General features: G+C 42.5%; 2 protein-coding genes across 4 annotated transcripts; both read left to right on the top strand.

The window, feature by feature from the left end:
* The first annotated feature begins 734 nt into the window (after positions 1–734).
* Positions 735–10,691, top strand: LOC309354099 (vomeronasal type-2 receptor 26-like). 3 transcript variants are annotated; one of them, XM_081883932.1, is made up of 7 exons: positions 735–753; positions 1,154–1,279; positions 2,754–3,045; positions 4,150–5,007; positions 7,545–7,772; positions 8,531–8,657; positions 8,933–10,691. In XM_081883932.1, exons 3-7 carry the CDS (start codon positions 2,758–2,760, stop codon positions 9,826–9,828), a joined length of 2,397 nt encoding a protein of 798 aa, XP_081740058.1. In that variant the 5' UTR covers positions 735–753; positions 1,154–1,279; positions 2,754–2,757; the 3' UTR covers positions 9,829–10,691. The 3 variants fall into 3 exon arrangements, with proteins under 3 accessions (XP_081740058.1, XP_081740059.1, XP_081740057.1); XM_081883931.1 differs by lacking the exon at positions 735–753 and having other exon boundaries at positions 975–1,279; XM_081883933.1 differs by lacking the exons at positions 735–753; positions 7,545–7,772 and having other exon boundaries at positions 972–1,279.
* LOC309354364 (vomeronasal type-2 receptor 26-like) lies at positions 10,692–25,600 on the top strand. Its single transcript, XM_081884535.1, has 7 exons — positions 10,692–11,754; positions 12,958–13,107; positions 16,719–17,001; positions 17,800–18,663; positions 20,578–20,805; positions 21,412–21,538; positions 24,695–25,600. Exons 1-7 carry the CDS (start codon positions 11,750–11,752, stop codon positions 25,594–25,596), a joined length of 2,559 nt encoding a protein of 852 aa, XP_081740661.1. The 5' UTR covers positions 10,692–11,749; the 3' UTR covers positions 25,597–25,600.
* The last annotated feature ends 552 nt before the right edge of the window (positions 25,601–26,152 follow it).

The following is a 26,152-nucleotide window of genomic DNA, read 5'->3' as shown; positions in this document are numbered from 1 at the left end:
TCGCTTAAAATTTTTTGGACATGGCTCAACTGGCTGGGTTCTGGCTGAGGAAGGATGGGGAAAATTTGCTGGCATATCTGTAGCTGAACTGATGATGAGAGAGTTACACTAGCATAGCTTGGCTGCAGCAGGGATCTCTCAGCGAGACCAGAGACCCACTAGACAGTGGCGTAGCATGCGGGGGGGGGGAGGGCTGTTTCCCCAAGCACACAATTGGGGAGGGGAGCGAAATAGGCACTGCCTGCAGAGATCCCTGTCGCACCTTGCCTGGCTCCAGCAGCGATAAATACTATGGAATGGACATTGCTAATGCAAATATCAAGTTTAGCTTTGTGCCCATGTGGTGCAGTGGTTAGAATATTGCACTTAGAACAAGAAGACGTGTTCATATCCTTGCTAAAAGGGCCGCAACCAATACGATGTAATAGAACAAAAAAGCCAAGTCAATGGCTATACAAAAATGTGTTTCAGTACTTTGAAATACTGTAAGATAGTCCTAAATGCATCTTGGCATTGCCTTTGTTAGGAACATTCTTGCACACAGATATTTGCTGACAACACATGCTCAGCCATGAAACTTTGAGGATGGTCTGAGGAAGGCCAGTATGGCACCATAAAGACATATGTGTGAACCTGAATGGTTGCCGGGCATGGGGATGACAGAGATGGCTTTTCAAGAAACATCACAAAATATGTTTTCCTCCATTCTTCCGATTTTCTCGGCAATAACAGCACCTAGTTATTATCTCATTGGTAATTATCACACTTGTCATCATTGAATCTCCTTTGGATAAGGTCCTCATAGATTTGGAGAGAATACTAGTCAAAGACTAGTATTAAAGAATCCCTTCCTGCCATTTCAAACAATGGAGAGGGCAGAGGAAGAGACAGGATTTTCATTTTTCAGCTGGAGACTTGTACGACAGTCTTTTAATCTGTGGATTGGTGGAATGACCTGGCATTTGTGTGAGGGCAAAAGATTCTAGTGAGGTTGGTTCTGAAGCTAACAGGCATGTTCTCGATGGAAGTAAAGGTGTGTGACTAGAAGGAACAGTTGCCTCAGTATGCTGCTGATTATTGTGTCCATCCTCTCCTTTCTGCCACATGTGGTGTGCAAACATAACAAACGTTGCACCACCAATCATTCGCTCAGGATTCCACATGAATTCTATCAGCCTGGTGACTTTATAATTGGTGGACTTGCTTCTCATATCTTTGGCTCTTTTGCTAAAGAAGACTTCAGAGAAATCCTTATCACCCAACAAGTCCGTACTTTCTTGTAAGTAGTAATCAAGTACACATCAAGGAATCATTCGATTCTGATTCCCCATTCCTAATATTGCTTACTCAGAAACAAGCCCCCCTGATTTCAGTGGGATTCCTCCTCCCCCAGCAGAGGTAGGAATAAGAATTAGATGCTAAGCCGAGGAAGGGAAATGGTGATCTGAAACTGCTAGTAAGATGAGATAGCTTGGACTTGCTGATTAGTTTTGTTCCCCCATTTCCTCCCTCCTCTTCACAATTCTCTTCCAGGCAGTGCTTCATTAGAGGAGCAAAGGTTTAGTCTTACTTGGAAATCTGAGTTTCCGCTGTGGAAGCCCTTCTTGAAATGAGGGGCTTCTGAATGCACTGAAGAGCCAAAGAGGTAAGAGAAAGCAGAGTCCCCAAACAGGTGCAAACACCAGAGTCACTTTCAGATGACTTGTTTATTTAGCATTCATCCATATTAGACAGTGTTGGCTTTTTAATGAGCACTCATTCTGATTTGTTTGTGTGGAGCTTCAATGATGTGTGAAGCTTGCATTGTCCCACACTTCACACTGAATTTCTCATAGGTGTTAGAATCACAACCCAAAACATTGGCAACCTGAAAGCACCCTCGGATAAGTAATCAACATCCAACTGTTGAAAGCTTCCAGTACCCACCACCAGGCAGGAGGGGAGATATAGGGGATGGGGGAGGTGACAGGATACTCCCCAAAGTGCAAGTGGTAAAATAGCTCTCTGGCTTCACTTTGAGTTCTTGAGAGAGGCTTGCTTTGACCCCACAGTGTGTTATTGTGAGGGATGGGGAGAGAAATAGAAATTCCACCTGTTTCTATGCTCTCTACAGCACCATCCTGATTTCAGAGGTAAGGGTGCATGTTGGAGATAAAGTGAGGTCCCTTCTCATTAAAGCAATCCTGAGAAGAGTTTTGGGTGAAGAATCTAACAAATGTAAACAAATTATGCATAGCTCTGATGAGGTAAAGAGTTGCAGCCAATTCAGTAGATACTCTTGTAAGTGCAACCACACTACAGAATAGGAATAGGTTACCAAGGGGTAGGATGTTAGAGAAAAGGTGTGAACCCTTCCCTGGTCTAAATATTAAACCAAGCCTGAGAAGAGTTTCTGGTGAGGAATCTTAAAAGCTCATCTTGCCTTTGAAGTAGGGTTTTTAGAGCACCATTTGTTCTCCTCCAAGCCAGGCTATGACAAACACACATGACACCCCAAGTTGAAAATATGTCAAGTTGAAAATGTTTCACAGGTCTAGAAATGTTGGTTACTATCCTACCTCTCTCTCCTCATTTTCAAACGGATCTGAACCAATAAAAGAGTTCTCTGCTAAGATTGATACAAAGCTCTTAAAGGGGGGGGGGCATCCTAAGCAGCAGATAGCATTGGAGGAGCAGCAGCATTCTAGCCTAGGAGCAATTTTCCAATGGCTTGCATATCTCTCCGTTATACATCATTAAATTATCCATTGCAGTATTATGCCTAAGAACTATCAGCATATTCTGGCTTTGGTGTTTGCGGTCAAGGAGATCAATGAGAACCCCACGATCTTGCCTAATATCACCTTGGGATTCCACATCTATGACAGTTACACCAATAAAAGGATGACCTATCGGGCCATTCTGGACCTTATTTCCATGCATCCCAGATATGTTCCCAACTACAGGTGCGGAATTGAAAAAAATCTGATGGGTGTCATTGGGGGACTTGACTTTGGAACATCCGTCTACATAGCAACCATACAGGGTGTCTACAAGATTCCCCAGGTAAAATACTGATTTGGGCATTTCGCAGCTCACTTATTATTATCTTTCCTAACCAGTGTTCGGCATTTCCGTGCGCTGCTCTGTTTCGCCAGAAGCGGCTGAGTCCTGCTGGCCACATGACCCGGAAGCTGTACGCCGGCTCCCTCAGCCTATAAAGCGAGATGAGTGCCGCAACCCTACAGTTGGTCATGACTGGACCTAATGGTCAGCGGTCCTTTTACCCTTTACCTTTAACCAGTGTTCACCCAGTGTTCGCCATAGCTCAGCGCAGGCACCTCTCAGTTCGGCACCAATGCCATTCTATGAGAACAAGAGAGAAGTTCATGGTGGGCTCCAGCACCTCTTTTTCTAGAAAAATAGCACTGGGTTTTAAAGACGTAATTTAATAGTAAGTCACTTTAGGAGGATTTCTATATTTAAAGGATTTAGATATAAAAAAATATAAATAGCTAAAAAAATTTTTTTATAAGTTTGCCTTGTATCTGAAAGTAAACATGATTGGTGCCTGGTGAGCAATAAATGGGTTGCTGTGACCAAAAGGTTGTCTCTGATGTCACCTTTTACACCTTCCATGAGGAGGAAAGAGAGAATAGCCTCCGCCAGGGCCGTCCCTTCCATTGTATCAAGTGAACAACCATATCAGGCCGTTCTGTTAGGGGTCACATATCAGTGGTGGTTGAGACAAGACACATGACTCTAGTTCTGTAGGCTGCAGTTCAGCCATGGAAACATCAGATGTTTCCAAACCAACCTCTCTCTATCCAGGCAAGCAAGCAAGAGGCAGTATTACTGTTCAGAGACACATATTGTACCAGCCAAGCACATGAACTGGAGGAGGGTGTGGCACAGGATGAGTGACACATGTGTCCTGGGGGCAAGCTCTGTAGAGTATCCCAAGGGCAACATAAGCGACTCATCCTTCTACGATCCAGTGTCTATGACTCTTTCTTGGATGTTGGAGCTATGTATGCAACACAGCCTCTCCTGGTTCCTATCTCGGGAAAAGCAGTTTTCTCTCCCACTCTTTTTGACAGAACAGACACCGCATATGAGTTCCTTCTACTACATCCATGAACCAATTTATATTTCTTCATTTCCTTTCAGCTCAGTTATGGCTCTTTTGCTCCACAGAACACGGATCAAAGCCGATCCACTCCTTTCTACCGGATGGTGCCCAGCGATGACCATCAGTTCACTGGGATTGTTGAGTTACTTGTCCACTTTTCATGGACGTGGGTAGGATTACTTGCGGCCAATAATGAGAGTGGAGAGAAGTGTATGCAGACGCTGCAACCTCTGCTTTCCAGGAAACATATTTGCTTGGCCTTCTTAGAGAGAACTCCCCAAGCTAGTTATGAGTATAATAACCTTCCCTTAATGTACCTCCAAGTGAATCAAGTGATTGTGAAGAGCAAAGCCAGTGCTGTTATTTTATGCGGGATTTCTGCATCCATACTTGTCTTGCAAGAAATGATAGCACAGTGGGAAGGGGGAAATGTGGCTGGGACACCTATGAGGAAAGTGTGGATTCTGACTGCTCAGCTCGATTTCATAGGAATCACTTATCCAACAAGATGGGATATGCAAGTCTTCCAAGGTTCCATCTCCTTTACAGTTCATTCCAATGAGGTGCAAAGATTCAGAGCCTTTCTTCAGCTCCTAAACCCCTTTGAGGAAAATGGAGATGGCTTTCTCAAGCAGTTCTGGACCCTGGTTTTTCGCTGTTTATTTCCAAACACCAACATGGAGGAGAAGCCCAATGGAAGCTGCACTGGAGAGGAGAAGCTGGAGGAGCTCCCTTCATCTGATTTTGAGATGAGCATGACTGCCCACAGCTACAGTGTCTATAATGCTGTCTATGCCATGGCACATGCTTTACATAACACATTGTTGCACAGGTCCAAGCAGAGGGCAGCGATGGAAGGAGAGATGCAGGAGCTACTGAAACTGCAAGCTTGGCAGGTACTGACTACCATTTGAAATGGGCAGGATCATGATGTCCAGGGGTATGTGCAACAATGCCCTGAAAATTAGTATAGATAACCATACAGCATTTCTTTCATTCAACTTTAATCTCTTCTATTATTATTTCCTTCCTTCTGTGCAATTAACACTCAAGTGTGGCTCCTGTTCATTTTCCCTATAGAGAATTTGAGAAATAAATTTGATGTTTTTTCCAAGAGGCAATATATTGGAACTGACTGTAAGTCAGGCTTCCTCAACCTCTGCCCTACAGATATTTTTGGTCTACAACTCCCATGATCCCTAGCTAGCAGGACCAGTGGTTAGGGATCACAATTCACACAGAATTTTTGTTTAAGGTGTTTGGCATAATTTTGGCCACAACTTTCCCGTCGTTCAGTCCCAGCTCCTGCCCACCTAGCTGTTCAAAAGCACCCCTAAGTGCAAGTAGATAAATAGGTACCGCTTTATAGTGGGAAGGTAAACGGCGTTTCTGTGTGCGGCACGGGTGCTGGCTCACCAGTGCAGCTTCGTCACGCTGGCCATGTGACCCGGAAGTGTCCTTGGACGGCACCGGTTCCCGGCCTCTTGAGTGAGATGAGCGCACAACCCTAGAGTCGGACACGACTGGCCCGAAAGGGCAGGGGTACCTTTACCTTTATCTTATTAAGATACATAAATGTGGGTGGTTGCTTAGGCATTGCTTACGACTATCTGTCCCCGCCCAGGGGCAGAACTGACTTCCAGTGAATGCCAGTAAGGGTAAACAAAGAGAACAACAACTACCAGATTTTTAGAAGACATCTGAAGGCAGTCTGTTTAGGGAAGCTTTTAATGTTTGATGTATCACAGTATTTTAATACTCTTTTGGAAGGCGCCCAGAGCGGCTGGGGAAACCCAGCCAGATGGGCGGGGTATAAATAATAAATTATTATTATTATTATTATTATTATTATTATTATTATTATTATTATTATTAACAATATTGGGGAGAAAACGGAGCTGGGCACCATACCCTCACCTTTCCCTGCATGCTCCCAGGGCCTTGCGTAGCCCAAGCCCAATGCCAGGGATTCAGATGAAAGCATGGTAAGACCTTGGATTCCTTTAATGGAATTCCCTTGCAGCAGCAGCAGCAATGGAGAGGCAGGCTCAGCCAACCCTTACCCCTCCACCAACCAATATTTAACCAATGCCTAACCACAACTTACAAGTTGTGACGATTTGCTATGCAGTAGGCAAAAACCAAATGGCACCAGCCAATCAGCCAAATGGACAAAATTCCAACCAGGCCCTTGCCCCCAAAGCAGACAACCCCATGACAGGAATAGCAAGGTCAAACGCAAGAGACCTAAGTAAGGGAGGGTGAGCGGGTGACCCGGTGCATGCAGCGAAAGAGAACGCTCAATGCTGCGTGCCCATTCACCTCCAATGGCCATCTAAATGATCTCGCCCAGGAACGAAGGGCTGGCCTGTCGGACCCCACGGCAACAAGTGCTCTCCATGAAGGAGAACATGCTTTGCCAATCTTTGATCGTTTATATGGGAATTAAACACTAGTTCCTATTTACAGAGTTATGTGGAAGAGAACATGGGTTGTTTGACCCTTTAAGTAGTTCCCTTTCCCCTCCTATAAAAACTATGCAATGGACTCTCTTTTATATTTTAAATAGAGAATAACTTTTACTCAGTGTACTTGCACGGGTTAGATTAAATATACCAGACAGACAGGTGTTCCTTATGTTACCAATACACTTACATAGATTTGAATCTAAGACAAAAACTGCTACAGACTGACTAACTCTGAGACAGGGAGCAGCATAACAGAACAAAACTGCTGCTCTGTTAAGACTGTTCATAACTGCCATAATTGTACCAACTGAAATAAGTGCCTCTGGCACAGGACATCACAGAGTTCTCTAGCCCTTGTGAGCATTAAGCCTTTCCTTAGCATTTTGGATGCTTTCAACTCACAGTTTAGGGGCTGGGGGAATGAGGTCCTCCATTGCTCTTTCCCTTTTACAAGCTCTCATCCCCTTACGCTGCTATTGGGGGCCTTTAAGACACTTATTGGTTAGTTGGAAAAGTCCTACCAAGCCAACAATTCCAGTGGCTTCTCCACTTGCTCTGTGGTGTTTCCGACCAGGGAGAGGGGAGGAAGGAGAAAGTTTTAGCCACCAGTGTTTCTTGTAGTGAAGTGGGCAACAATGAATTCGGTGCCTTTGATGATGAATTTGTTGTGCAAGACGGTTCAGAGTGGAATGGCAATATGTTATTGAGACCTTTGGGGGCTACTGCATCTGGAATCAAAACTTCCACCCTTGGCTTCAACCCTTGTAATTGTTTCTTGTTCAACAGGGAACTATGTGCTTTAGCTTATTTAAAAGGTCTAGAAACCACCCTTCAAAAGATTTAAAGCCATAGTCTGAGCTTTAAAATCCCTGTCATTTACAGGCAGACTCTGCCCCAAACTGAGTTCAGTAAGGAGTGACATTCGGGCTTTAATTCATTGCTCCTTTGTTTCCCTTTCAATGCAGCTTCACCACTTTCTTAGGAGTGTCTCATTTAACAACAGTGCTGGAGAAAAAGTATCTTTCGGTGAAAACAGGGAATTAGAAACTGGATTTGATATTACAAACTTGGTCATTTTCCCAAATAACTCCTATGTGAGAATCAAGGTTGGGAGGATAGATCTGGAGGCTCCCCCAGGAAAGCAATTTTCGATTCATGAGGACAAAATGGTGTGGCATAAAAGTTTTCTCCAGGTGAGGAATGACAGCAATGTCCATGAGATGTGGGTAAACAAAATATTATTGCATTGCAGATCATGAGTCTAGTGTGTTCCTATCAAAGTGTGGTACATATCTTGAAGCACATGTGGAACATGGACTCCTTATTTTGCTTTTGTTTTCTTTTAATAGAAGGTTAGGACCTGTTACCCGTTTGGGTTCAGCATTGTTTTGATCAAATCATAATTTGCATGTTTTCTAGGTATTCATACTACACCCCTGATTGCTCCTTGTCTTTGGCAGAAAGATAAGAAGAAAGCTTTTAAAAGGAGTCAGCTGAAGCCTCTTTTCAGTTGGGAAATGTGATAATAACACAATGTGCCAAATCCCAGAAAGGCTTCCATGCATGTTCAGACATGTGTGTTAGACTGCTCCTTATACCCCCCTACTCAGCACAGGAGGATCAGAGGGGAAACAAGTTCACCAAGGATGTCTCTTGACATTGGGTGCAGGGCTGGTGAATATTCACCCACCCATTAATTTGAGGAGGCTCAAAAGAAAGCCATTTTAAGCACCTCCCCACCCCTCAATTGTGGATAGTGGTATTTTTCACCCTGAATTGGTTCTAAGGAGAGCATTTGCATCTCTTAGTCAATACTAAAATCCCACTGCGCATACAATACTGAGAATGCTTGGAATGTCATGTGTTCCTAATTGTAGCTGAGATAATGGGAGCTAAAGAGCCTATACAGCTATATGTGCTAAACTGTTCCCATGCTTATTCCAATGGGCAGGTTCCACCCCGTTCTGTGTGTAGCCCAAGTTGCCCTCCTGGATCCAGAAAGATAAAGAAGGAGGGGGAGAAATTCTGCTGCTATGATTGTGCTCCATGTCCCCAAGGAAGGATTGCTTCCCAGAAGGGTAAGAGACAACTCTCCCCCCTCACACACTACAGTGGCCAGGCCATCCCGATCCAAATACCTCCACAGTTGACATACCAGATGAAGATGGTAAGAGGCACCAGTAGCTACACATGCTAGTTGGCTTGGGGTTCAAACACATTGCATTGTATCTAGTTTGTTGGGAAATACCTAAGATATTTCCGATTTCATCCTAAGAGGCCCGTATTGGAGGAATTTGTATTTGCTCTTTAAGACACGATGAGTCTGCATCTAATCTTTCCTTATTTACCTCAGACATGAATGACTGTACTGGGTGCTCAGAAGATCACTACCCAAACAAGGACCAAACGCAATGCATTCGAAAGACAATCAGCTTCCTGACTTTTGGAGAACCACTCGGGATGTGCATATCATTCCTCTCTCTCCTTTTCTTTCTGCTCACACTTTTGGTCCTAGTAATCTTTGCTAAGCATCAAGACACACCACTTGTCAGGGCCAACAATCGAGATCTGACCTACACTCTCCTCACCTCTCTCCTCCTTTGCTTTCTCTGCCCCTTCATCTTCCTCAGCCAACCAGGCAGAGTGAGCTGCCTGCTCCGACAAATGACTTTTGGTGTTGTTTTCACTGTGACTGTTTCTTGTGTGTTGGCTAAAACCGTCACTGTTTTTTTGGCCTTTGTGGCCACCAAACCAGGATCCAGAATGAGGAAATGGGTAGGGAAAAGACTGGCAAGTGCCATTGTGTTGACTTGTACTATTATCCAAGCTGGTATTTGCACTGTGTGGCTGGGAACCTCTCCCCCATTTCCTCATTTTGACAAGCTTTATGTGACGGGAGAAATCATTCTGGAATGTAATGAAGGGTCAGCTGCCATGTTTTACTGTGTCTTAGGCTACATGGGCTTCCTGGCCATTGTCAGTTTTGTTGTAGCATTTTTAGCCAGGAAACTGCCTGACAGCTTTAATGAAGCCAAATTTATCACCTTCAGCATGTTGTTGTTTTGTAGTGTTTGGATCTCCTTTGTTCCGGTCTACCTGAGCTCCAAGGGAAAACACATGGTGGCTGTGGAGATCTTCTCCATCTTGGCCTCCAGTGCTGGCTTAATGGGTTCCATCTTTGCCCCCAAATGCTACATTATTATGCTAAGGCCTGACCTAAACATCAGAGAGCAATTAATGAGAAAGTGAATTAGAGAATTATTATTTTTTTAGAGGCGGGGTATTTAAAACCAACCAACGAAGCAACCCAGCAACAAACCAACCAACAAACCAACCCATTTTCTTCCCTTTCTTGATGGTTCCCCAGGTTTGTTGTGTTGTGGTTGATACTTCACAAATGGTACTGGAACATTGTTGTCCTTTCACAGACCATCTCAGGCTACAGTCTTACAATTAATTGGCAATAATACCCATGGAAGTTACTGCAATTCACTACATGTATATGGGATTTCAGTTTTAATAAAATATTCTAGTATACATTGTACACAGAATACTTACTCACAACATATTTGTATTACCCAACATTTAGCAAGAGGAGATTTATTTCGAAGTGACGTTCACAAATGTTTGTTCTATTTCCAAATCCTTTTCCTCAGCCTTGAGGCCAGGTCACTATGACAGCATAAAGATATAGTATGAGCTACATGAAAATGCTATCAATAAGATACAACACATACATACCCCTTTTGTTTTATTTTACCTTATTTTACCATATCTTATTCTTATAATATATCTAGTCATATGGTGTACGTGTGATAAGAAATCAAAGGAATTGAGATCAACATGGTTTGATCCACCATGTCTTCAGAGTATTTGTAACTACCATGGAATTTCCTTTTCCAAATACACAGAAGTATTTGTTAAATCACAACAATATATGCTACATTCATGTTCCAAGTCTGCACTGATGCATGGGCATAGCCAGAATTTTTTTTTTGGGGGGGCAGGACTTTTGTTAGGAGGGCAGAACTAATATGATTGGTCAGTTCGTTAAGTATTTCTGTTGTTTTCCTTGATCTCTTGGTTACACTGATGCTGCATAATATTCTCTCTCTCTCCCCTTTCTGATTTTACTTCTGTAAATTCCCCCCGTTTTCTTATAATTTTAATTTTTAAATAAAAGTTATATAAAAAAATTAAAACGTGTGAACATGAATGGACAGCAGTTGAATACTCTCTCTCTCTCTCTCTCTCTCTCTCTCTCTCTCTCTCTCTCTCACACACACACACACACACACACATTCTGGAGTCTTTTTTCTGTTACTGTCAGTGCTCTATCCTGTTTTGAGCCTTGTAAATGGTGACTATTCCTCCTCCTGTGGTGCAGCCTGATTCCAGGACCAACATCTTAGTAATCATACCTTTTTGGGAGACACATCTAAACTTATATGTAGATGAATGTTAAGAATCTATATATTAGCAGTCAATAGGGATGGGGAGAAATTCTATTCACAATCTATCGTATTGGCATTGCCCCAAAACAATATGGGGACTGAAACAGAGCGATCCTTCAAAATTCACACTTATCTAAATCTGCAATTCCATTCCCCAACCATGTTTACAAAAATGTGTAGATTAGGGGGAAACGTGCATAAAAATGACTGCAAGTGAAAATAACATATTAAAGCCATAATATTATGAGAAATTGGTTGAAAAACTGTGTATATTAGTCGGAACTGCATACAAAAATGTGTTTATTGTGGGAATTAGACTCTAGTTTCCATTTGAAGAGTTTATGTAAGACGTGCCTGAGTCATTTAACCCTTTAATTACCGTACTTTTCCGTGTATAAGATGAGGGGTTTTTTTTACTCAAAAATAAGGTTAAAAATCAGGGGGCATCTTATACACGGACAGTGCATATGCAGGACGGGTGATTGGTTTCAGCTGTGAGCAGGAGTTTGTCAGTGGCGACTGGGTGGGTGATTGGTGGCTGGTTCAAGGGCTGCTTAGGATTGGCTGATGGTCCGCTGATTGGGTGGGTGATTGGTGGTTGTGTGGAGGGCTGCTGAGGATTGGCTGCTGCTGCGGCAATTGTGTGTGCGATTGGCTGCTGCTGGCTACGAGCGGGCAGACGCTTGTTTTATCCTGCATTGTGCGTGATTGGCAGCATGGGGTGAGTGATTTTCGGGGCATTCCCCTCCCAAAAACAGCTCAACAACTCTGGGCAATCTCCCTCCATTTTCTTAATTTGGGGTACCCAAAAGTAGGGGGAGTCTTATACATGGGGGCGTCTTATACATGGAAAAATACAGTAGTTCTCTTTTCCCCAAGACACCCTGTATTAAAGTTTAAAGAACAAATAACTTTTACTTAGTGTGCTTGCAGATTAAATGTACAATGCAGGTTGGTGATACTTAAATTGTTAAAACATCTTACATAGATTTGTATCCAAGACTGACTAACATTTACAGATTGATTAATATTCTGAGGCAGAAAGCAGCACAACGGCCCATACCTGCTGTTCTAACTGTTAAGGCTGTTCACTAACTTCCAAAAGTGTTCCATCTGAAAATAACTGCTACAGAGTTTATGGCATCACAGAGTTCTACAGCTTTTGCAGTCAACCCTTTAAATATGCATTCTGGGTGCTAACATCCCACATTTATCAGAAGTTCACACTAAAATGATGGGGGGGGGGAATCATGATTTAAAATAAAAATAAAAATGGTAGATCGCTACAAAAATGTGGAGAACTGAATTTAAGATGTGAATATGAGAAACCAAGTGAACTGAAATTGACAGATGCTTCCATCTCTGGTAGTCTTTCAGATTTTTTTTTTTTGATTTATATCGTAACTTTGAACAAGCATTTCTGCTTTAAGAGCAGACTGACTCACTGATCTTTCCTTACTCCTTGTGGTTTACTCTGTGCGTACTTTTGTGGCCCCGTGAAATGACCAAAATGGCTTTTGATGAAACATCACAAACAAGTTTTCCTCCATTCTTTTGATCTTGTTGGCAATAAAGTCACCCAGTTATTATCTCATCTATAATTATTACACTGTCATGACTGTGGATAAGCTCCCTATAGGTCTCTAGAGAATACCAGCCAAAGTCTAAAAATGGGTATTAAAAAATCCCTACCTGCCATTTCAAGCAAGGGAGAGGACAGAGGTAGAGGCTGGATTTCCACTTTTCTCTGGGAGAGCTGAACTCTGTTGAAGAGTTCTGAAGCTAATGATCATGTTGTAGATGATCTGACATAAGTGAGATTTAGGGAGTCTGACTAGGAAGAAAAAATTTGGCTCAGTATGCTGGTGTTTATTGTGTCCATTCTCTTCCTTTTGCCACATATGGTGTGCAGACACACCACTAGTTGTACTCTCAATTATCTGCTCAGGATCCCACACAAATACTACCAGCCTGGGGACCTCATCGTTGGTGCTCTTGTGTCTCACATCTTTGTTGCTCTGAACAAAGAAGACTTCCGTGGAATCTTAACTACCCATCAGCTCCCTAATCTCTTGTAAGGACTCCGCACATCAAGTAGCCATAGGATTCTGACTCATTTCCCAATCCCATCCATGGTCACTCAGAAGCTAGTCCCAGGGATTTCAACAGGATTACTTTCAGGCAGAGGTGGGAAAGACATCTGCAAAACTAAAGAGTAAGCGTGGAGTGAGGGAGATAGAGAACAAACAGGCAAAAGTGTTCAGACAAAAGGCAAATAAGGGGGCCAGGAGAAAGCTGTTTAAAAATATTCCTCGTGTAAAGAAAGTTGATCTGTCTCTGATAATACTAGAATTTGGGTCCTCCTATGTAGAATAATGGTAGATTCAGGAAGGACAAAAGAATGTTGTTCACACAGTATATAGTAAAATGATGGAATTTGTTCCCATAAGATGGGCAAAAAAAATGGATGGATTTAAAAGAGGATTAGACATATTAGAGGGACACGTGTGGCACTGTGGTCTAAACCACTGAGCCTCTTGGGCTTGTTGATCAGAAGGTCGGCGGTTCAAATCCCCGCGACGGGGTGAGCTCCCGTTGCTCTGCCCCAGCTCCTGCCAACCTAGCAGTTCAAAAGCATGCCAGTGCAAGTAGATAAATAGGTACCACTGCGACGGGAAGGTAAATGGCATTTCCGTGCGTTCTGGCTTCCGTCACAGTGTCCCATTGAGCCAGAAGTGGTTTAGTCATGCTGGCCACATGACCCAGAAAGCTTTCTGTGGACAAAAGGCGGCTCCCTCGGCTTGAAAAGTGAGATGAGCGCCGCAACCCCATAGTCGCCTTTGACTGGACTTAACCGTCCAGGGGTCCTTTATCTTTTACCGTGGACATATTTGTGGAGGATATAGCTAGCAACGTTAGAATATCCTGCTGGATCAAACCTATGGCTCATGTAGTCCAGCATCCTGTTCTCACAGAAAAGCTATTAATGGCTACTATCCACTATGGCTATGATTTGCCTCTGCTGTTCAAGGCAGTATGCCTATGCCTCTGAATACCAGTTGCTGAGAACTGCAATTGGGGAGAACACTGTTGCCCCTCAGGTCTTCCTAGAGCAGGCTTCCTGGGGCATCTAGTTTGCCGTTGACAGGACAGGATACTGAAGTCAATGGGTTTTTGACATGATTCAGCAGGACTCTTCTCATCTCCCGGTTGTCTGGAAGCCCTAACCATCTTCACCGGGTTTCAGGGGGGATTGGAAAGAGAAGAGAAAATCAACCGCTCTGTGCTCTTCTTTCAGCACCTCTACAATGGTGTCCCCTTAATTTCCCCCACCTCTAAATATTTTATTAACGTTTTCACAATAATAAAATGATAATAAGTTTTTATTTATATCCCGCCCTCCTCAGCCGAAGCTGGGCTCAGAGCGGCTAACAACAGTAAACTAATACAGCATATAAAATATAGTAAAATGCTATCTTGGGCAAACAGAAATCAAAAGACAAAAAGGAAAGCCAAGAGAAAAGAAAAGAAAAGAAAAGAAAAGATAGCGAAAGAGTAAAAAGAAGAAGAAGAGAGGAAGCAGAGAGATAAGGAACATTAAGAATAACATCATTAACAATCACTTCAAAACACAAAATTCCCCAGCTCTCACCTGGAGGATCTTCCCCCTTCCTCAGCCCCTGAGGACAACTCACTGACCTATCTTGAATTAAGAGTGAGTGAATGGGATAATACATTGTAGATGAGGTGTGGGGCCCTTCTCTGTTTTGAATATTGAACTGCGCCTCAGAATTGTTCAAGGGGTAGTCTTAAAAGCTCACCTCTCCATTGAGGTAGAAAACTAACAGCCTGAGGCTAGGAGAAACTGGCACAGCCAGCCTGATAATGCTGCCGGCTTGAGAAGGTTGAGGACGACTCACTTAAGGTAGCCTATCCCTTTCTCTTCATTTCAATACTGCTTTGAAGCAATGAAAAAAGCTGCCTCTGTTGAGAAAGGTTTTGCATATGTCGGTTTGTGTTTTCTGTTTCAGGACTTAACTATCAGTTAGGAGAAATGATGAGGGAGGTGTAAGGCAAAGACCAGAGAAAGCTGAGGTGAATGTGGACAGCCAAGGCCTGAATATTAAGCTGCTTAACCCCAGCATGTTGACAATATTTTGTGCTGAAGATCAGAACGAGTGAGCCAGAGGCTATGGTCAGCTAAGATGCTGTCCAGTTCTTTAGCAGGAGAAGGATTAACTGGACCACTTTGTGGGTGAATTTGGCAGGGATAGAGGTTTAGAGAATTTGGTCTGAGATAGAAGCCTTTCAGAGGCTAATGTCAATAAGAGCATCACTTGAGTCTTTAGAAAGTGTCTTCAAGCACATGTATGACCCTAAAGTAATATCACTATAACCTTATTAGGGACTGGGGTAGATTTGAATCAGTTCACATTTAAGGTAAACCTACTTAATCTGCATTTTCTGAAATAATATGAGAACAAAAACACAGCCATCTTTTGAAGCGAGCATTTCTCTAAATGCAGGTTTCCATACAAGTAATGTATAAAAACCAGAGATTTTTAAAAATGCATATACTGTACTGGAATAAAGTCTCCAAAAGATATGCATAATTAGGGAAGTAAAATACCAAATTGCATTATATTATGGGAAATCACTTTACAAAAATGGGTACATTAGGTAAATTGCATACAAACATGGATGTTTGAGACGTTCATATGAAAATGCTGGTGAATTTTCGTGACATTTTTTTAAAAAAAATGCCAACTGATGTGGAAATGTGGAGAACTCAGCTTTAGATTGGAAAAATGGAGAAACATAGAGCAGCCCAAACTGAGAGATGTGCCCATTGGTATACCTGAAGTACAAAATAACATTTTAATAAATAATAAAAAGGTAAAGGTAAAGGGACCCCTGACCATTTGGTCCAGTTGTAACCGACTCTGGGGTTGTGGCGCTCATCTTGCTTTATTGGCCGAGGGAGCCGGCGTACAGCTTCCGGGTCATGTGGCCAGCATGACTAAGCGGCTTCTGGCGAACCAGAGCAGCGCATGAAACTCCGTTTACCTTCCTGCCAGAGCGGTACCTATTTATCTACTTGCACTTTGACGTGCTTTCAAACTGCTAGGTGGGCAGGAGCAGGGACTGAGCAACAGGAGCTCACTCCGTCGCGGGGATTCGAACCGCTGAGCTTCTGATCGGCAAGTCCTAGCCTCTGTGGCTTAACCCACAGTGCCACCCGCGTCCCATTTAATAAATAATATTAGTTAATAATTGGTTCTATCTCCATTGTTGGTATCAATGCCATTCCCAGGTTTGCCATGCCAAACTTCTGGGAGGCTTGAAAGAATTCTTAGGTAAGTGTAAGGCAGTGGAAAAGGGTCACATTTAAGACTTCTTGTGGTTCAGAGTTCCATAGACTTTGAAACATGAAGATTAAAGAAGCACAAACATCCAAACTTGTGCTTATACACAATGGGACTGAAGGAGCTGTTTCCCTATGGCGGTGGAAGTGAAGGGAATATTTCCCTACAGTTTCCTAGGTTATCAATATAATTTTGATGGGAAAAGGGTATCATCCTATTCAGCAGATATTCTTGGAAGAGCAGCAGAATAGTGCGGAAATATTCTCATGAAGCATAGTGTATCCCTGATGAGGGATACACCATAACATTCTCATTGCAGTGTTGTATCAAAGAACTACCAACACCTTCTGGCCTTGGTGTTTGCTGTCAAGGAGATAAATGAGAATTCCAAGATCTTGCCTAATATCACATTGGGATTCCACATCTATGACAGTTACTTCAATCGGAGGTTGACTTACCAGGCCACTCTGGGCCTTCCTTCCACACACATACCCAACTACAAATGTGACATCCAGAAAAATCTGATGGCAGTGATTGGAGGGCTTGACTTTGATACCTCCCTCGACATGGCAACCATCTTGGACATCTACAAGATTCCCCAGGTAAGATACTGACTTGAGGGTGTCACAACTGTTTCACCATTATTATCTTTTCCTCCTCAAAAGGTTTTGTACAGCTGGGAGAAATATGTGACTGTTGTGAAAGGATAATCCCAGAACGTGATCCTATCTGGTTTGTTTATTCCTGAGGTTGTCTTGATTTTGACCTGCGGTGTGTGTGCTGTGGGTCGGTCAGCAACGCATTGCAAATCTGGGAGAAGTGTGAATTTCAAAGGATAGCTGTTTATCAGTTTACACATTGTTTGGGAAATGTAACATAGTTAGATTTGCCTTTTCATATGAACTGAATAAAAAATAATAATCCCCAACCCTACGTTGAGAATTTCCATTCTACCTTAAGGAGCAGATGTGTGGAACTGTTGCATTTCACATGTCTGTTTACATTCCAGCACAGCTTGCTGGGAACTTCCGTTGGGTGAATTGCTTTTGCTTTTCTCTGTCTCTCTGAGAAGACGAAGAGAGAGGCGACATGTTTCTTTGTCCTGATTTATGATTAGTAAATCTGTAGTTATAGTATGCTTTCACAAGCCTCACGCCTATTCTGTGTGCGCAGTTCGATCTGCTGATAGTGTGCCCTGGCTATGAAGCCCGGGTCGCTGATTTATGTCAGAGCAGAGGCCGATGGGTCTTTGCAGTGGGACGGCTGGAAGGAGACAGCCCAGCTGGGGCTAGCCAGCTGGCCCTCTGCATGTCGACACCTTATTGCTGCCACTGCAACTCCAGATGCACATACCAGTTTCTTTTACTAGTTAAGGAACATGCCCCTTCTTTTCCTTTCAGCTCACTTATGGCTCCTTTGCCCCAGAGGATGCTGGTCAAAGCCAATCCACTTCCTTCTACTGGATGGTGCCAAATGAAGCCCACCAGTGCACTGGGATTATTGAGTTACTTCTCCACTTTGGTTGGACGTGGGTTGGGTTGCTTGCTGGAGATAATGAGAGCGGAGAAAGATTTGTGCAGACCTTGCAACATCTGTTTTCCCAGAGAGGCATTTGCTTGGCCTTCTCAGAGAGAACTCAGAAAACTAAACATTTTGACGATTATTTTAACATGCACCACCACTGGATCCGAATCTTTCAAGTAATTATGGAAAGTAAAGCCAAGGTCGTGATTGTCTATGGAGAAACAAAGTCCATGCTTGACTTTCGAACCATGGTAGCACTAGGTGAAATGGAAGATGTGAAAAAGACACCGGAAGGTAAAGTGTGGATTCTGACAGCACAGCTGGATTTCACAGCATTGAACTTCCAACTAATGTGGGACATGGAGGTCTTCCACGGTTCCCTCTCCTTTGCTGTTCATTCAAATGAGGTACAAGGATTCAAAAGCTTTCTTCAGTTCCAGAATCCTTTTGAGGCAAATGGAAATGGCTTTCTCAGGGAGTTCTGGGAAGAGGTATTTTTCTGTTTATTTCCAGGTTTTAATACAGAGGAGAAGGCCAGTGAAGCTTGCACCGGAGAGGAGAAGCTGGAAGATCTCCCTTCATCTGGTTTTGAGATGAGCATGACTGGCCACAGCTACAGTCTCTATAATGCTGTTTATGCCATAGCACATGCTCTACATGCCATGTTCTTGTCCAGGACCAAATATAGGGGAGTGATGGAAGGAGGGGTGCAGGAGCTTCGGAAACTGCAGTCTTGGCAGGTAATGCCTTTGATGAAATACAATTTGTTTGACATGAGCAGGAAAATTACACCCAGCAGTGTGTAAAACATGCTCTGGAAATCACTGTCGATTATGATCCAGCACTTTTGTCGGTCAACTCCTTTCTGATTCCCTTCATTATTCAGTGCAACAAATGCTCATTTTAGCTCTGGTGCATTTTCTTCATAGATTCCAAATCAGCTTCCAAGCTAACCATTTATTCTGCAATTGCTATCCTTTGTTCACTCACTGTTCCCCTACACAATCTTTGTGTTCATGTCTGTTGCATTCCTGTATGTGTGTGTATGTGTGTGGCGTCTAATTTTTTTTTGTAGTGCAATTTATTAAGACAACAAAAATGTGCTGCCCATCTGACTGGGAGGCTTGCAGCAAATTATAAAACCAAAGTAGTGTTAGAGTATTTGTTCAGGAATGTAAGCTTTTATTTGGACTTTGGGAGCTATTGTGTCTTTAACGAAAAGCTTCAACCTTCTGACTCTTAGAATCATAGAATCATAGAATTGGAAGAGACCACAAGGGCCATCGAGTCCAACCCCCTGCCAAGGGCCATCGAGTCCAACCCTCTTGGCCTTGTAATTGTTTCCTATTCTACGGGACCATTTATTTAATCTTATTTATTAAAGATTTTCTTGGTTTACAAAACTTTGTGCAATATCTCTCTCTCTCTCTCTCTCTCTCTCTCTCTTTTCAAGTAACATTTTTTTACAGAACAGTTTCATTTGTTGAGACGTTAAGAAGAAAAGGGGGAAAGAGGTGAAGGGGGGAAAGGTGAGTGGGGGTGGGGTCGGGTGGCGATGTTTCTATTTTACTTAATATATGTGGGGTTTTGTGTCAGCGTCGCTTGTGCAGGTTCTCTGCTATTCACTTCTGTTTCTTTGGTGGTGAGAGAGGTTGGGGTTGGCCTAGGGTGTGGTTGTTTGCTTGTGGTTGGCTGTGGTGATCTTTGTTTTCATGTGTGAGTGGGGTGGGTGGGTGTTTTGGATCAGGTCAGCCATATTGATTTGTATGCCGTTGGTGGATTTTTGTCATTGTCTTGTTGGGCTGTGTATGTGATAAAGGGGAGCCATACCGGGGTGAAGGCGTCTTCTTCTATTTGTCCCTGTGTCAGTTTCAGTTTATTGGTTAACTTTTCTAGTAAGGCTGTTTCCCATACTATTTGGTACCATTGGTCCATGCTTACTCCTGACAGGTCTCTCCAATGTCTGGTTATGATGTTTCTGGCTGTTGAAGGTAGGTGGGTTATGAGTTCTTTGTGTCAGTCAGTCAGTTTTATTGGACATAGCCAAAGGCTGCCGCAATGTACACAGAATCATTCAACAATTAAAAGAAAATACACTGGATTAATAAAAAAACCTTAAAACATTTATATTATCAAGACATTACCTACTCTAAACCGAGCTATAAAAGTACCTTAATATACAGGGTAAGACATTAAACAATAAAATTTATAGGCTAGAATCATCACATGGCCACTAATATATTAAAAAAATAATGTTAATTAATACAATGTGCAATTATATTTGGAGTTTGGTGATAAAGATAGAATATAGCTTGATGTAGATAGGGTCAAATAAATTCATCCCCTTTACAGTTGGTGGTTATCTTGGCTATATTGAGTTCTTTGTGGTGTAAATGGGCATTATTGACTTGGAAGATGTTTTGGGGTGATTTCCAATACTTGCTTAGTTATTTTACATATTTCTCATATGGCTGTTTATTTAATCTTATTTAAAAGATATATTAAACGGATGCTGCATGGCCACCTGCCATGGATGCTTTGGTTGAGATTCCTGCTTTGCAGGGGGTTGGACTAGATGACCCTTGCAGTCCCTTCCAACTCTATGATTCTAATAGTAATTTGACAGAATTCTTTCTGCTTTTCTTTCAGTGCAGCTTCACCCCTTCCTAAAGAGGGTCTCATTTAACAACAGTGCTGGAGAAACAGTTTCTTTTGGTGAGAACAGGGACGTTGAAGCTGGATTTGATATTACCAGCATGATTACTTTTCCAAATAACTCCTTCAGGAGAGTCAAGGTTGGAAGGATGGATCTGGAGGCTGCCCCAGGCCAGGAATTTTCCATTGATGGCGACAAAATAGTGTGGCACAGAAACTTTCCCCAGGTACAACATAATTTACACACCCACAATATACCGGAAAGCACTATATTATAGTATACTCAAGATCATCAGCCAATGTGTGTTCCAAAACAATTGTGGTACATCTTTGAAACATGTGTAGAACATGGGTAGGCAAACTAAGGCCCGGGGGTCGGATCAGGCCCAATTGCCTTCTAAATCCGGCCCTCAAACCGTCCAGGAATCAGCGTGTTTTTACATGACTAGAATGTGTCCTTTTATTTAAAATGCATCTCTGGGTTATTTGTGGGGCCTGCCTGGTGTTTTTACATGAGTAGAATGTGTGCTTTTACAGTGGTACCTCAGCTTACATACGCTTCAGGTTACAGACTCTGCTAACCCAGAAATAGTACCTCAGGTTAAGAACTTTGCTTCAGGATGAGAACAGAAATTGTGCAGTAGCGGGAGGCCCCGTTAGCTAAAGTGGTACCTCAGGTTAAGAACAGTTTCAGGTTAAGAATGGACCTCCAGAACGAATTAAGTTCTTAACCCGAGGTACCACTGTAGTTTCATGTCTTCCGAATTCTGCCTGAAAAGAAACTGAAGTGAATGGCTGTGCGATATTGTTTATGTGTTTACTCCAATGGGCAGGTTCCACCTTTATCTGTATGTAACCCCAGTTGTCCTCCAGGATCCCACAAGAAAAAGAAGGAAGGGGGGAAATTCTGCTGCTATGACTGTGCTCCATGTCCCCAAGACAAGATATCACCCCAGAAGGGTAAGTGACACAAGATATATACTTTTCAAACATTTGTCATATTAGACGGAGTGGAAGAAGTCAAAAGTACTTGTTATTTATTTATCATTATATGTATTTATTATTTAAATAAAGGCTACAATTTTTTCCAGTTTTAAATTCAATTTTCCACATTTCTATAGCAACTTGTGAATGTATTTTAAAAAATATTCTCATGAATATTTGTCAGCATTTTTCAGTATAACCTCTCTCTCCCCCCGCCCCCGCTAAACCAATTTTTGTATGCAGTTTTTGGAACATAAGATGAATCTGTTGAGGGAGGCCAATGGTCCATTTAGTCCAGCATCTTGGCTTTGAGTCCTGGAAGACTTCTATGCTTCTGATAATATTTTATTCCCTTGCTAATTATGCTGTTTTAAATGTGCATTTTATGTTTGACTTTTTTTAGTAATCTTTCCTTTAAGACAGTATTTTTGTTAACTTTGTTGCATTAAATGTGCATTCTGTAGTTGACCTCCTTTGTAATATTTTATTTAGAAATCTTAAGATGATATTTTCGTTTCCTGTTAATTATGTTGCTTTGAATGTATACTTTATATTGAACTTTCTTCAGTAATGTTTTATTCTGGATTGTTTTACGAGAGAGAGAGACAGAGATAGATATATATATATATATAGAGAGAGAGAGAGAGAGAGAGAACTTTATTCATTGGCATTAGCCAATGGCCATAGCAACAGTAAAACATTACAGTATACGCAGAAAAGGAAATTTGATATAAAAGCACAATTTAAAGTCCTGAATCAGCAGTCAGTTAGTGGCCCTTATTCTGATTGCCCCTGCTATGAACCTAGAAACCTTTGCTGTTATCTGCTCATTTTGATCTGACAGAAGAAAGGACATTTTGGCAGTGGTTGAGCGCCCTGGGATGGTTAGTACGAGTGGGGTGATGCTCTCGTTCCTGAGGTCTTTGTAGAGAGTACAAGACAGGAGGACGTGTGCCGCTGTTTTGGTGCTACTATCTCCACAAGGGCAAAGGCGTTTCTCAGGCGGGATCTCTTGGAATCGACCCTCAAGTACCGCAGATTACAAAACATCCAGTCTTCCAAGTGTAAAAGCACGTCTGTATTTTGGGATAATACGTTTGTGCAGATATGGGGCCAGAGAATCAAAATGGAGAGGTGGAAAATGGGCATACCAAGGGCAGAATTTCCTTATAGTGGCCAGGTTGTCCTGATGCTTGATATCTTTTAGATGTTGACCCATTAGACTGTTTGCTTTATTGGGGCCCATAGTGAGTGTTGGTTTCTATTTCCCTCACTGTGCAGCAAATGCTTGTCACAAGACAATGTTTACATTCCACTGTCACAGTTACTGTTGGGTTCCCACGGGAATGGGGATGTGACGTACACTGGTTTCCTGTTTTTCAGTGTTCTCTTGGTTTCTTTGTGTCGAGAGGAGTTGCTTCTCTGCTCTCACAGAGGCAAGATGTATGTTTGTATGCTCTCAGCATAGCTTGTAAATAAACTTTAGCATGTAGCACAATACCTGCTTATCCTTTCACTGCGGGACTACGCTCTGCTTGGGCTCAATATAAGACGAGCCTGTATCAGCTCCAGATGGGCTGGAGCTGATCAAAATCTCACAGTGAGTAGGTGTTGTGGCGATATTTTAAAGGAGGTTGCAAGCCACTTAGATCCCCCCCCTTTAAAATATAAAGTGGTATAGAAATTTGATGATGGTGATGGTGATAACATACTGTTCACAAAATGGCCAGCCAGATGCCTGTGGCAACCCCACAAGTTGGCCATGAGCACAACATCACTCTGCCCACCTGTGATTTCCAACAAATGTTATTTAGAGGCATTCCTCTGACAGTGGAATTAGTGGCTGGTAGTCTTGTTTATGAGTTTGTCTAATATACTTTTAAAACCATTTAAGTTGGTGGCCATCATTGCTTCCTGTAGGAACAAGTTCCACCAAGCACCCCATGAGTAAGTACTTTATTTTATCCTTGAATCTTTCAACATTTGCTTCTTCCAACAATAGCTTCTGGATGTCCACAAATTTCTCCATGCCATGCATGGTTTTCCGAACTTTTACCATGTAACCTTTTTCTAGCCTTTTCTCTAAAAAGTCTCAAACGCTACGAACATTTGACTAACATACACATTTTTACAAGCAGCGTTCCCTTATATAATGCATTTTGTATATAATTTTAACTAACATTTGCCTGTGTGTTGCATGTATTTCCAATAATATATGCACCTTTGTATACATTGTTTTGTTGAAGAACATCATCACAAAAAGTGTGAATTTTGAAGGGTAACTGGTTTGGTTCAAGTGTTCATATAACAAGCACAAATTAGGTCAAACAAAACCAAATTCTCACACCCCCCCACTACGGAAACACAGCCCCCAGATGCATCCCGATAAAGGTACATGGTCCTTGAAGTAAAAAAAAATAAAAATGCATCAATAGTTTCACTTAGTCTAAGACAATGTCTTTTATTCTGATCTGGATAATCAATACTAGGAAGATTGAAGATGTATTTGTTGCTGCCACCCCTGTCCATGTGATGTAAGCCTACAAGGTATGGGTCTTGCCTACCTACACCACACAACGTGATTTATGGGAAGTTAGCAAGCCAGCATAATGATTTTCTAATACCCCAACACACATTGCTGAGGTGGGGTTCACATGCATCACATTGTATCTGGTGTACCTGGGATAGGTAAAGGGACCCCTGACCATTAGGTCCAGTTGTGACCGACTCTGGGGTTGTGGCGCTCATCTCACTTTACTGGCCGAGGGAGCCAGCTTCCAGGTCATGTGGCCAGCATGACGAAGCCTCTTCTGGTGAACCAGAGCAGCGCATGGAAATGCCATTTACCTTCCTGCCGGAGCGGTACCTATTTATCTACTTGCACTTGGACGTGCTTTTGAACTGCTAGGTTGGCAGGAGCAGGGACCGAGCAACGGGAGCTCACCCTGTTGCAGGGATTCGAAATGCGGACCTTCTGATCAGCAAGTCCTAGGCTCTGTGGTTTAACCCACAGCGCCACCCGTGTACCTCTACCTGGGATACTTCCAGTTTAATCCTAAGCATTCCATATTGGCAGCATTCGAAGTTGCTCTCCGATGAATACCAAATCTGAATGTTTTATTTTCTCTGCAGACATGAATGACTGTGTCGAGTGCCCAGACGATTGTTATCCAAACAAGGACCAATCACAATGTATTCCAAAGACAATAAGCTTCTTGTCTCTTAAAGAACCTCTGGGGATGAGCTTGGCAGTTTTTGTTCTTTTCTTGTCTCTGCTAACAATATTGGTCATAGCTATTTTTATTAAGCACCAGGACACACCCATTGTCAGAGCAAACAATCGGGACCTCACCTACAGTCTCCTCACTTTTCTCCTGCTTTGCTTCCTCTGCCCGTTGATCTTCCTCAGCCCTCCAGAAAGAGTGAGCTGCCTGCTTCGACAAATGGCTTTTGGCCTTGTTTTTACAGTGGTCATTTCTTGTGTGCTGGCCAAGACTATCATGGTGGTTCTGGCCTTTGTGGCCACCAAACCAGGATCCAGAATGAGGAAGTGGGTGGGGAAAAGACTGGTAAGCTCCATTGTGTTTTCTTGTTCCCTTATTCAGGTTGGTATTTGCAGTGTGTGGTTAGGAGCTTCTCCACCATTCCCAGATACTGACATGCACTCTGTGATGGGAGAAATAATACTAGAATGTAACGAAGGATCAGTTGTCATGTTTTACTGTGTCCTGGGCTACATGAGCTTTCTGGCCATTGTCAGCTTTGCTGTAGCCTTTTTTGCCAGGAAACTGCCTGAGAGCTTCAATGAGGCCAAATTCATCACCTTCAGCATGTTGTTGTTTTGTAGTGTTTGGATCTCCTTTGTTCCAGTGTACCTGAGCACCAAGGGGAAATACATGGTGGCTGTGGAGATCTTCTCCATCTTAGCCTCCAGTGCTGGCTTACTGGGCTCCATCTTTTTCCCCAAATGCTACATTATTTTGCTGAGGCCCAATTTGAACAACAAAAAGCAGTTAATAAAGAGGAAACTGTAATATATTCTAGTGTGTCTGTCTTTTCTTTCATACCACACTATAGTTAATATAGTATTTATTTCTCTGCTGTCTGTTATATTTTGTATTATTTGGTTGTAATTATTTTGCGTCCTTTGTGTTGTTGTTGTTTTTCTTGTTGTCCTCTCTTGAGGTGTAAGGCTGTCAAAGGCTAGGAATTATCCTATAAATAAAACTCTGCTAGTACATTAACTTTATATAGATACCTTAAATCTCCCATATATTCCCAGAACAAAATTTTGATGTGGTCTTAAGATTATACTATAATGATCCAAATAGATTGTTGTGTTCAAACTCAATCTTCTTTGGAATTGTGTATTTTGGTAAAGGGCCCTTTTCAACCGTTTTGGTTTTTTTTTGGGGGGGGGGAGGCAGTCTCCTCACTTTCCTCCTGCTCTGCTTCCTCTGCCCATTGATCTTCCTCAGCCCACCAGAAAGAGTGAGCTGCCTGCTCCGACAAATGACTTTTGGCCTTGTTTTCACAGTGACTGTTTCTTGTGTTCTGGCCAAAACGATCACGGTGGTTCTGGCCTTTGTG

Source organism: Podarcis melisellensis (genome assembly GCF_964234715.1).
Source record: "Podarcis melisellensis genome assembly, chromosome: 13".
Classification (NCBI taxonomy): domain Eukaryota; kingdom Metazoa; phylum Chordata; class Lepidosauria; order Squamata; family Lacertidae; genus Podarcis; species Podarcis melisellensis.
This window is presented reverse-complemented; position numbering and strand designations above follow the sequence as displayed.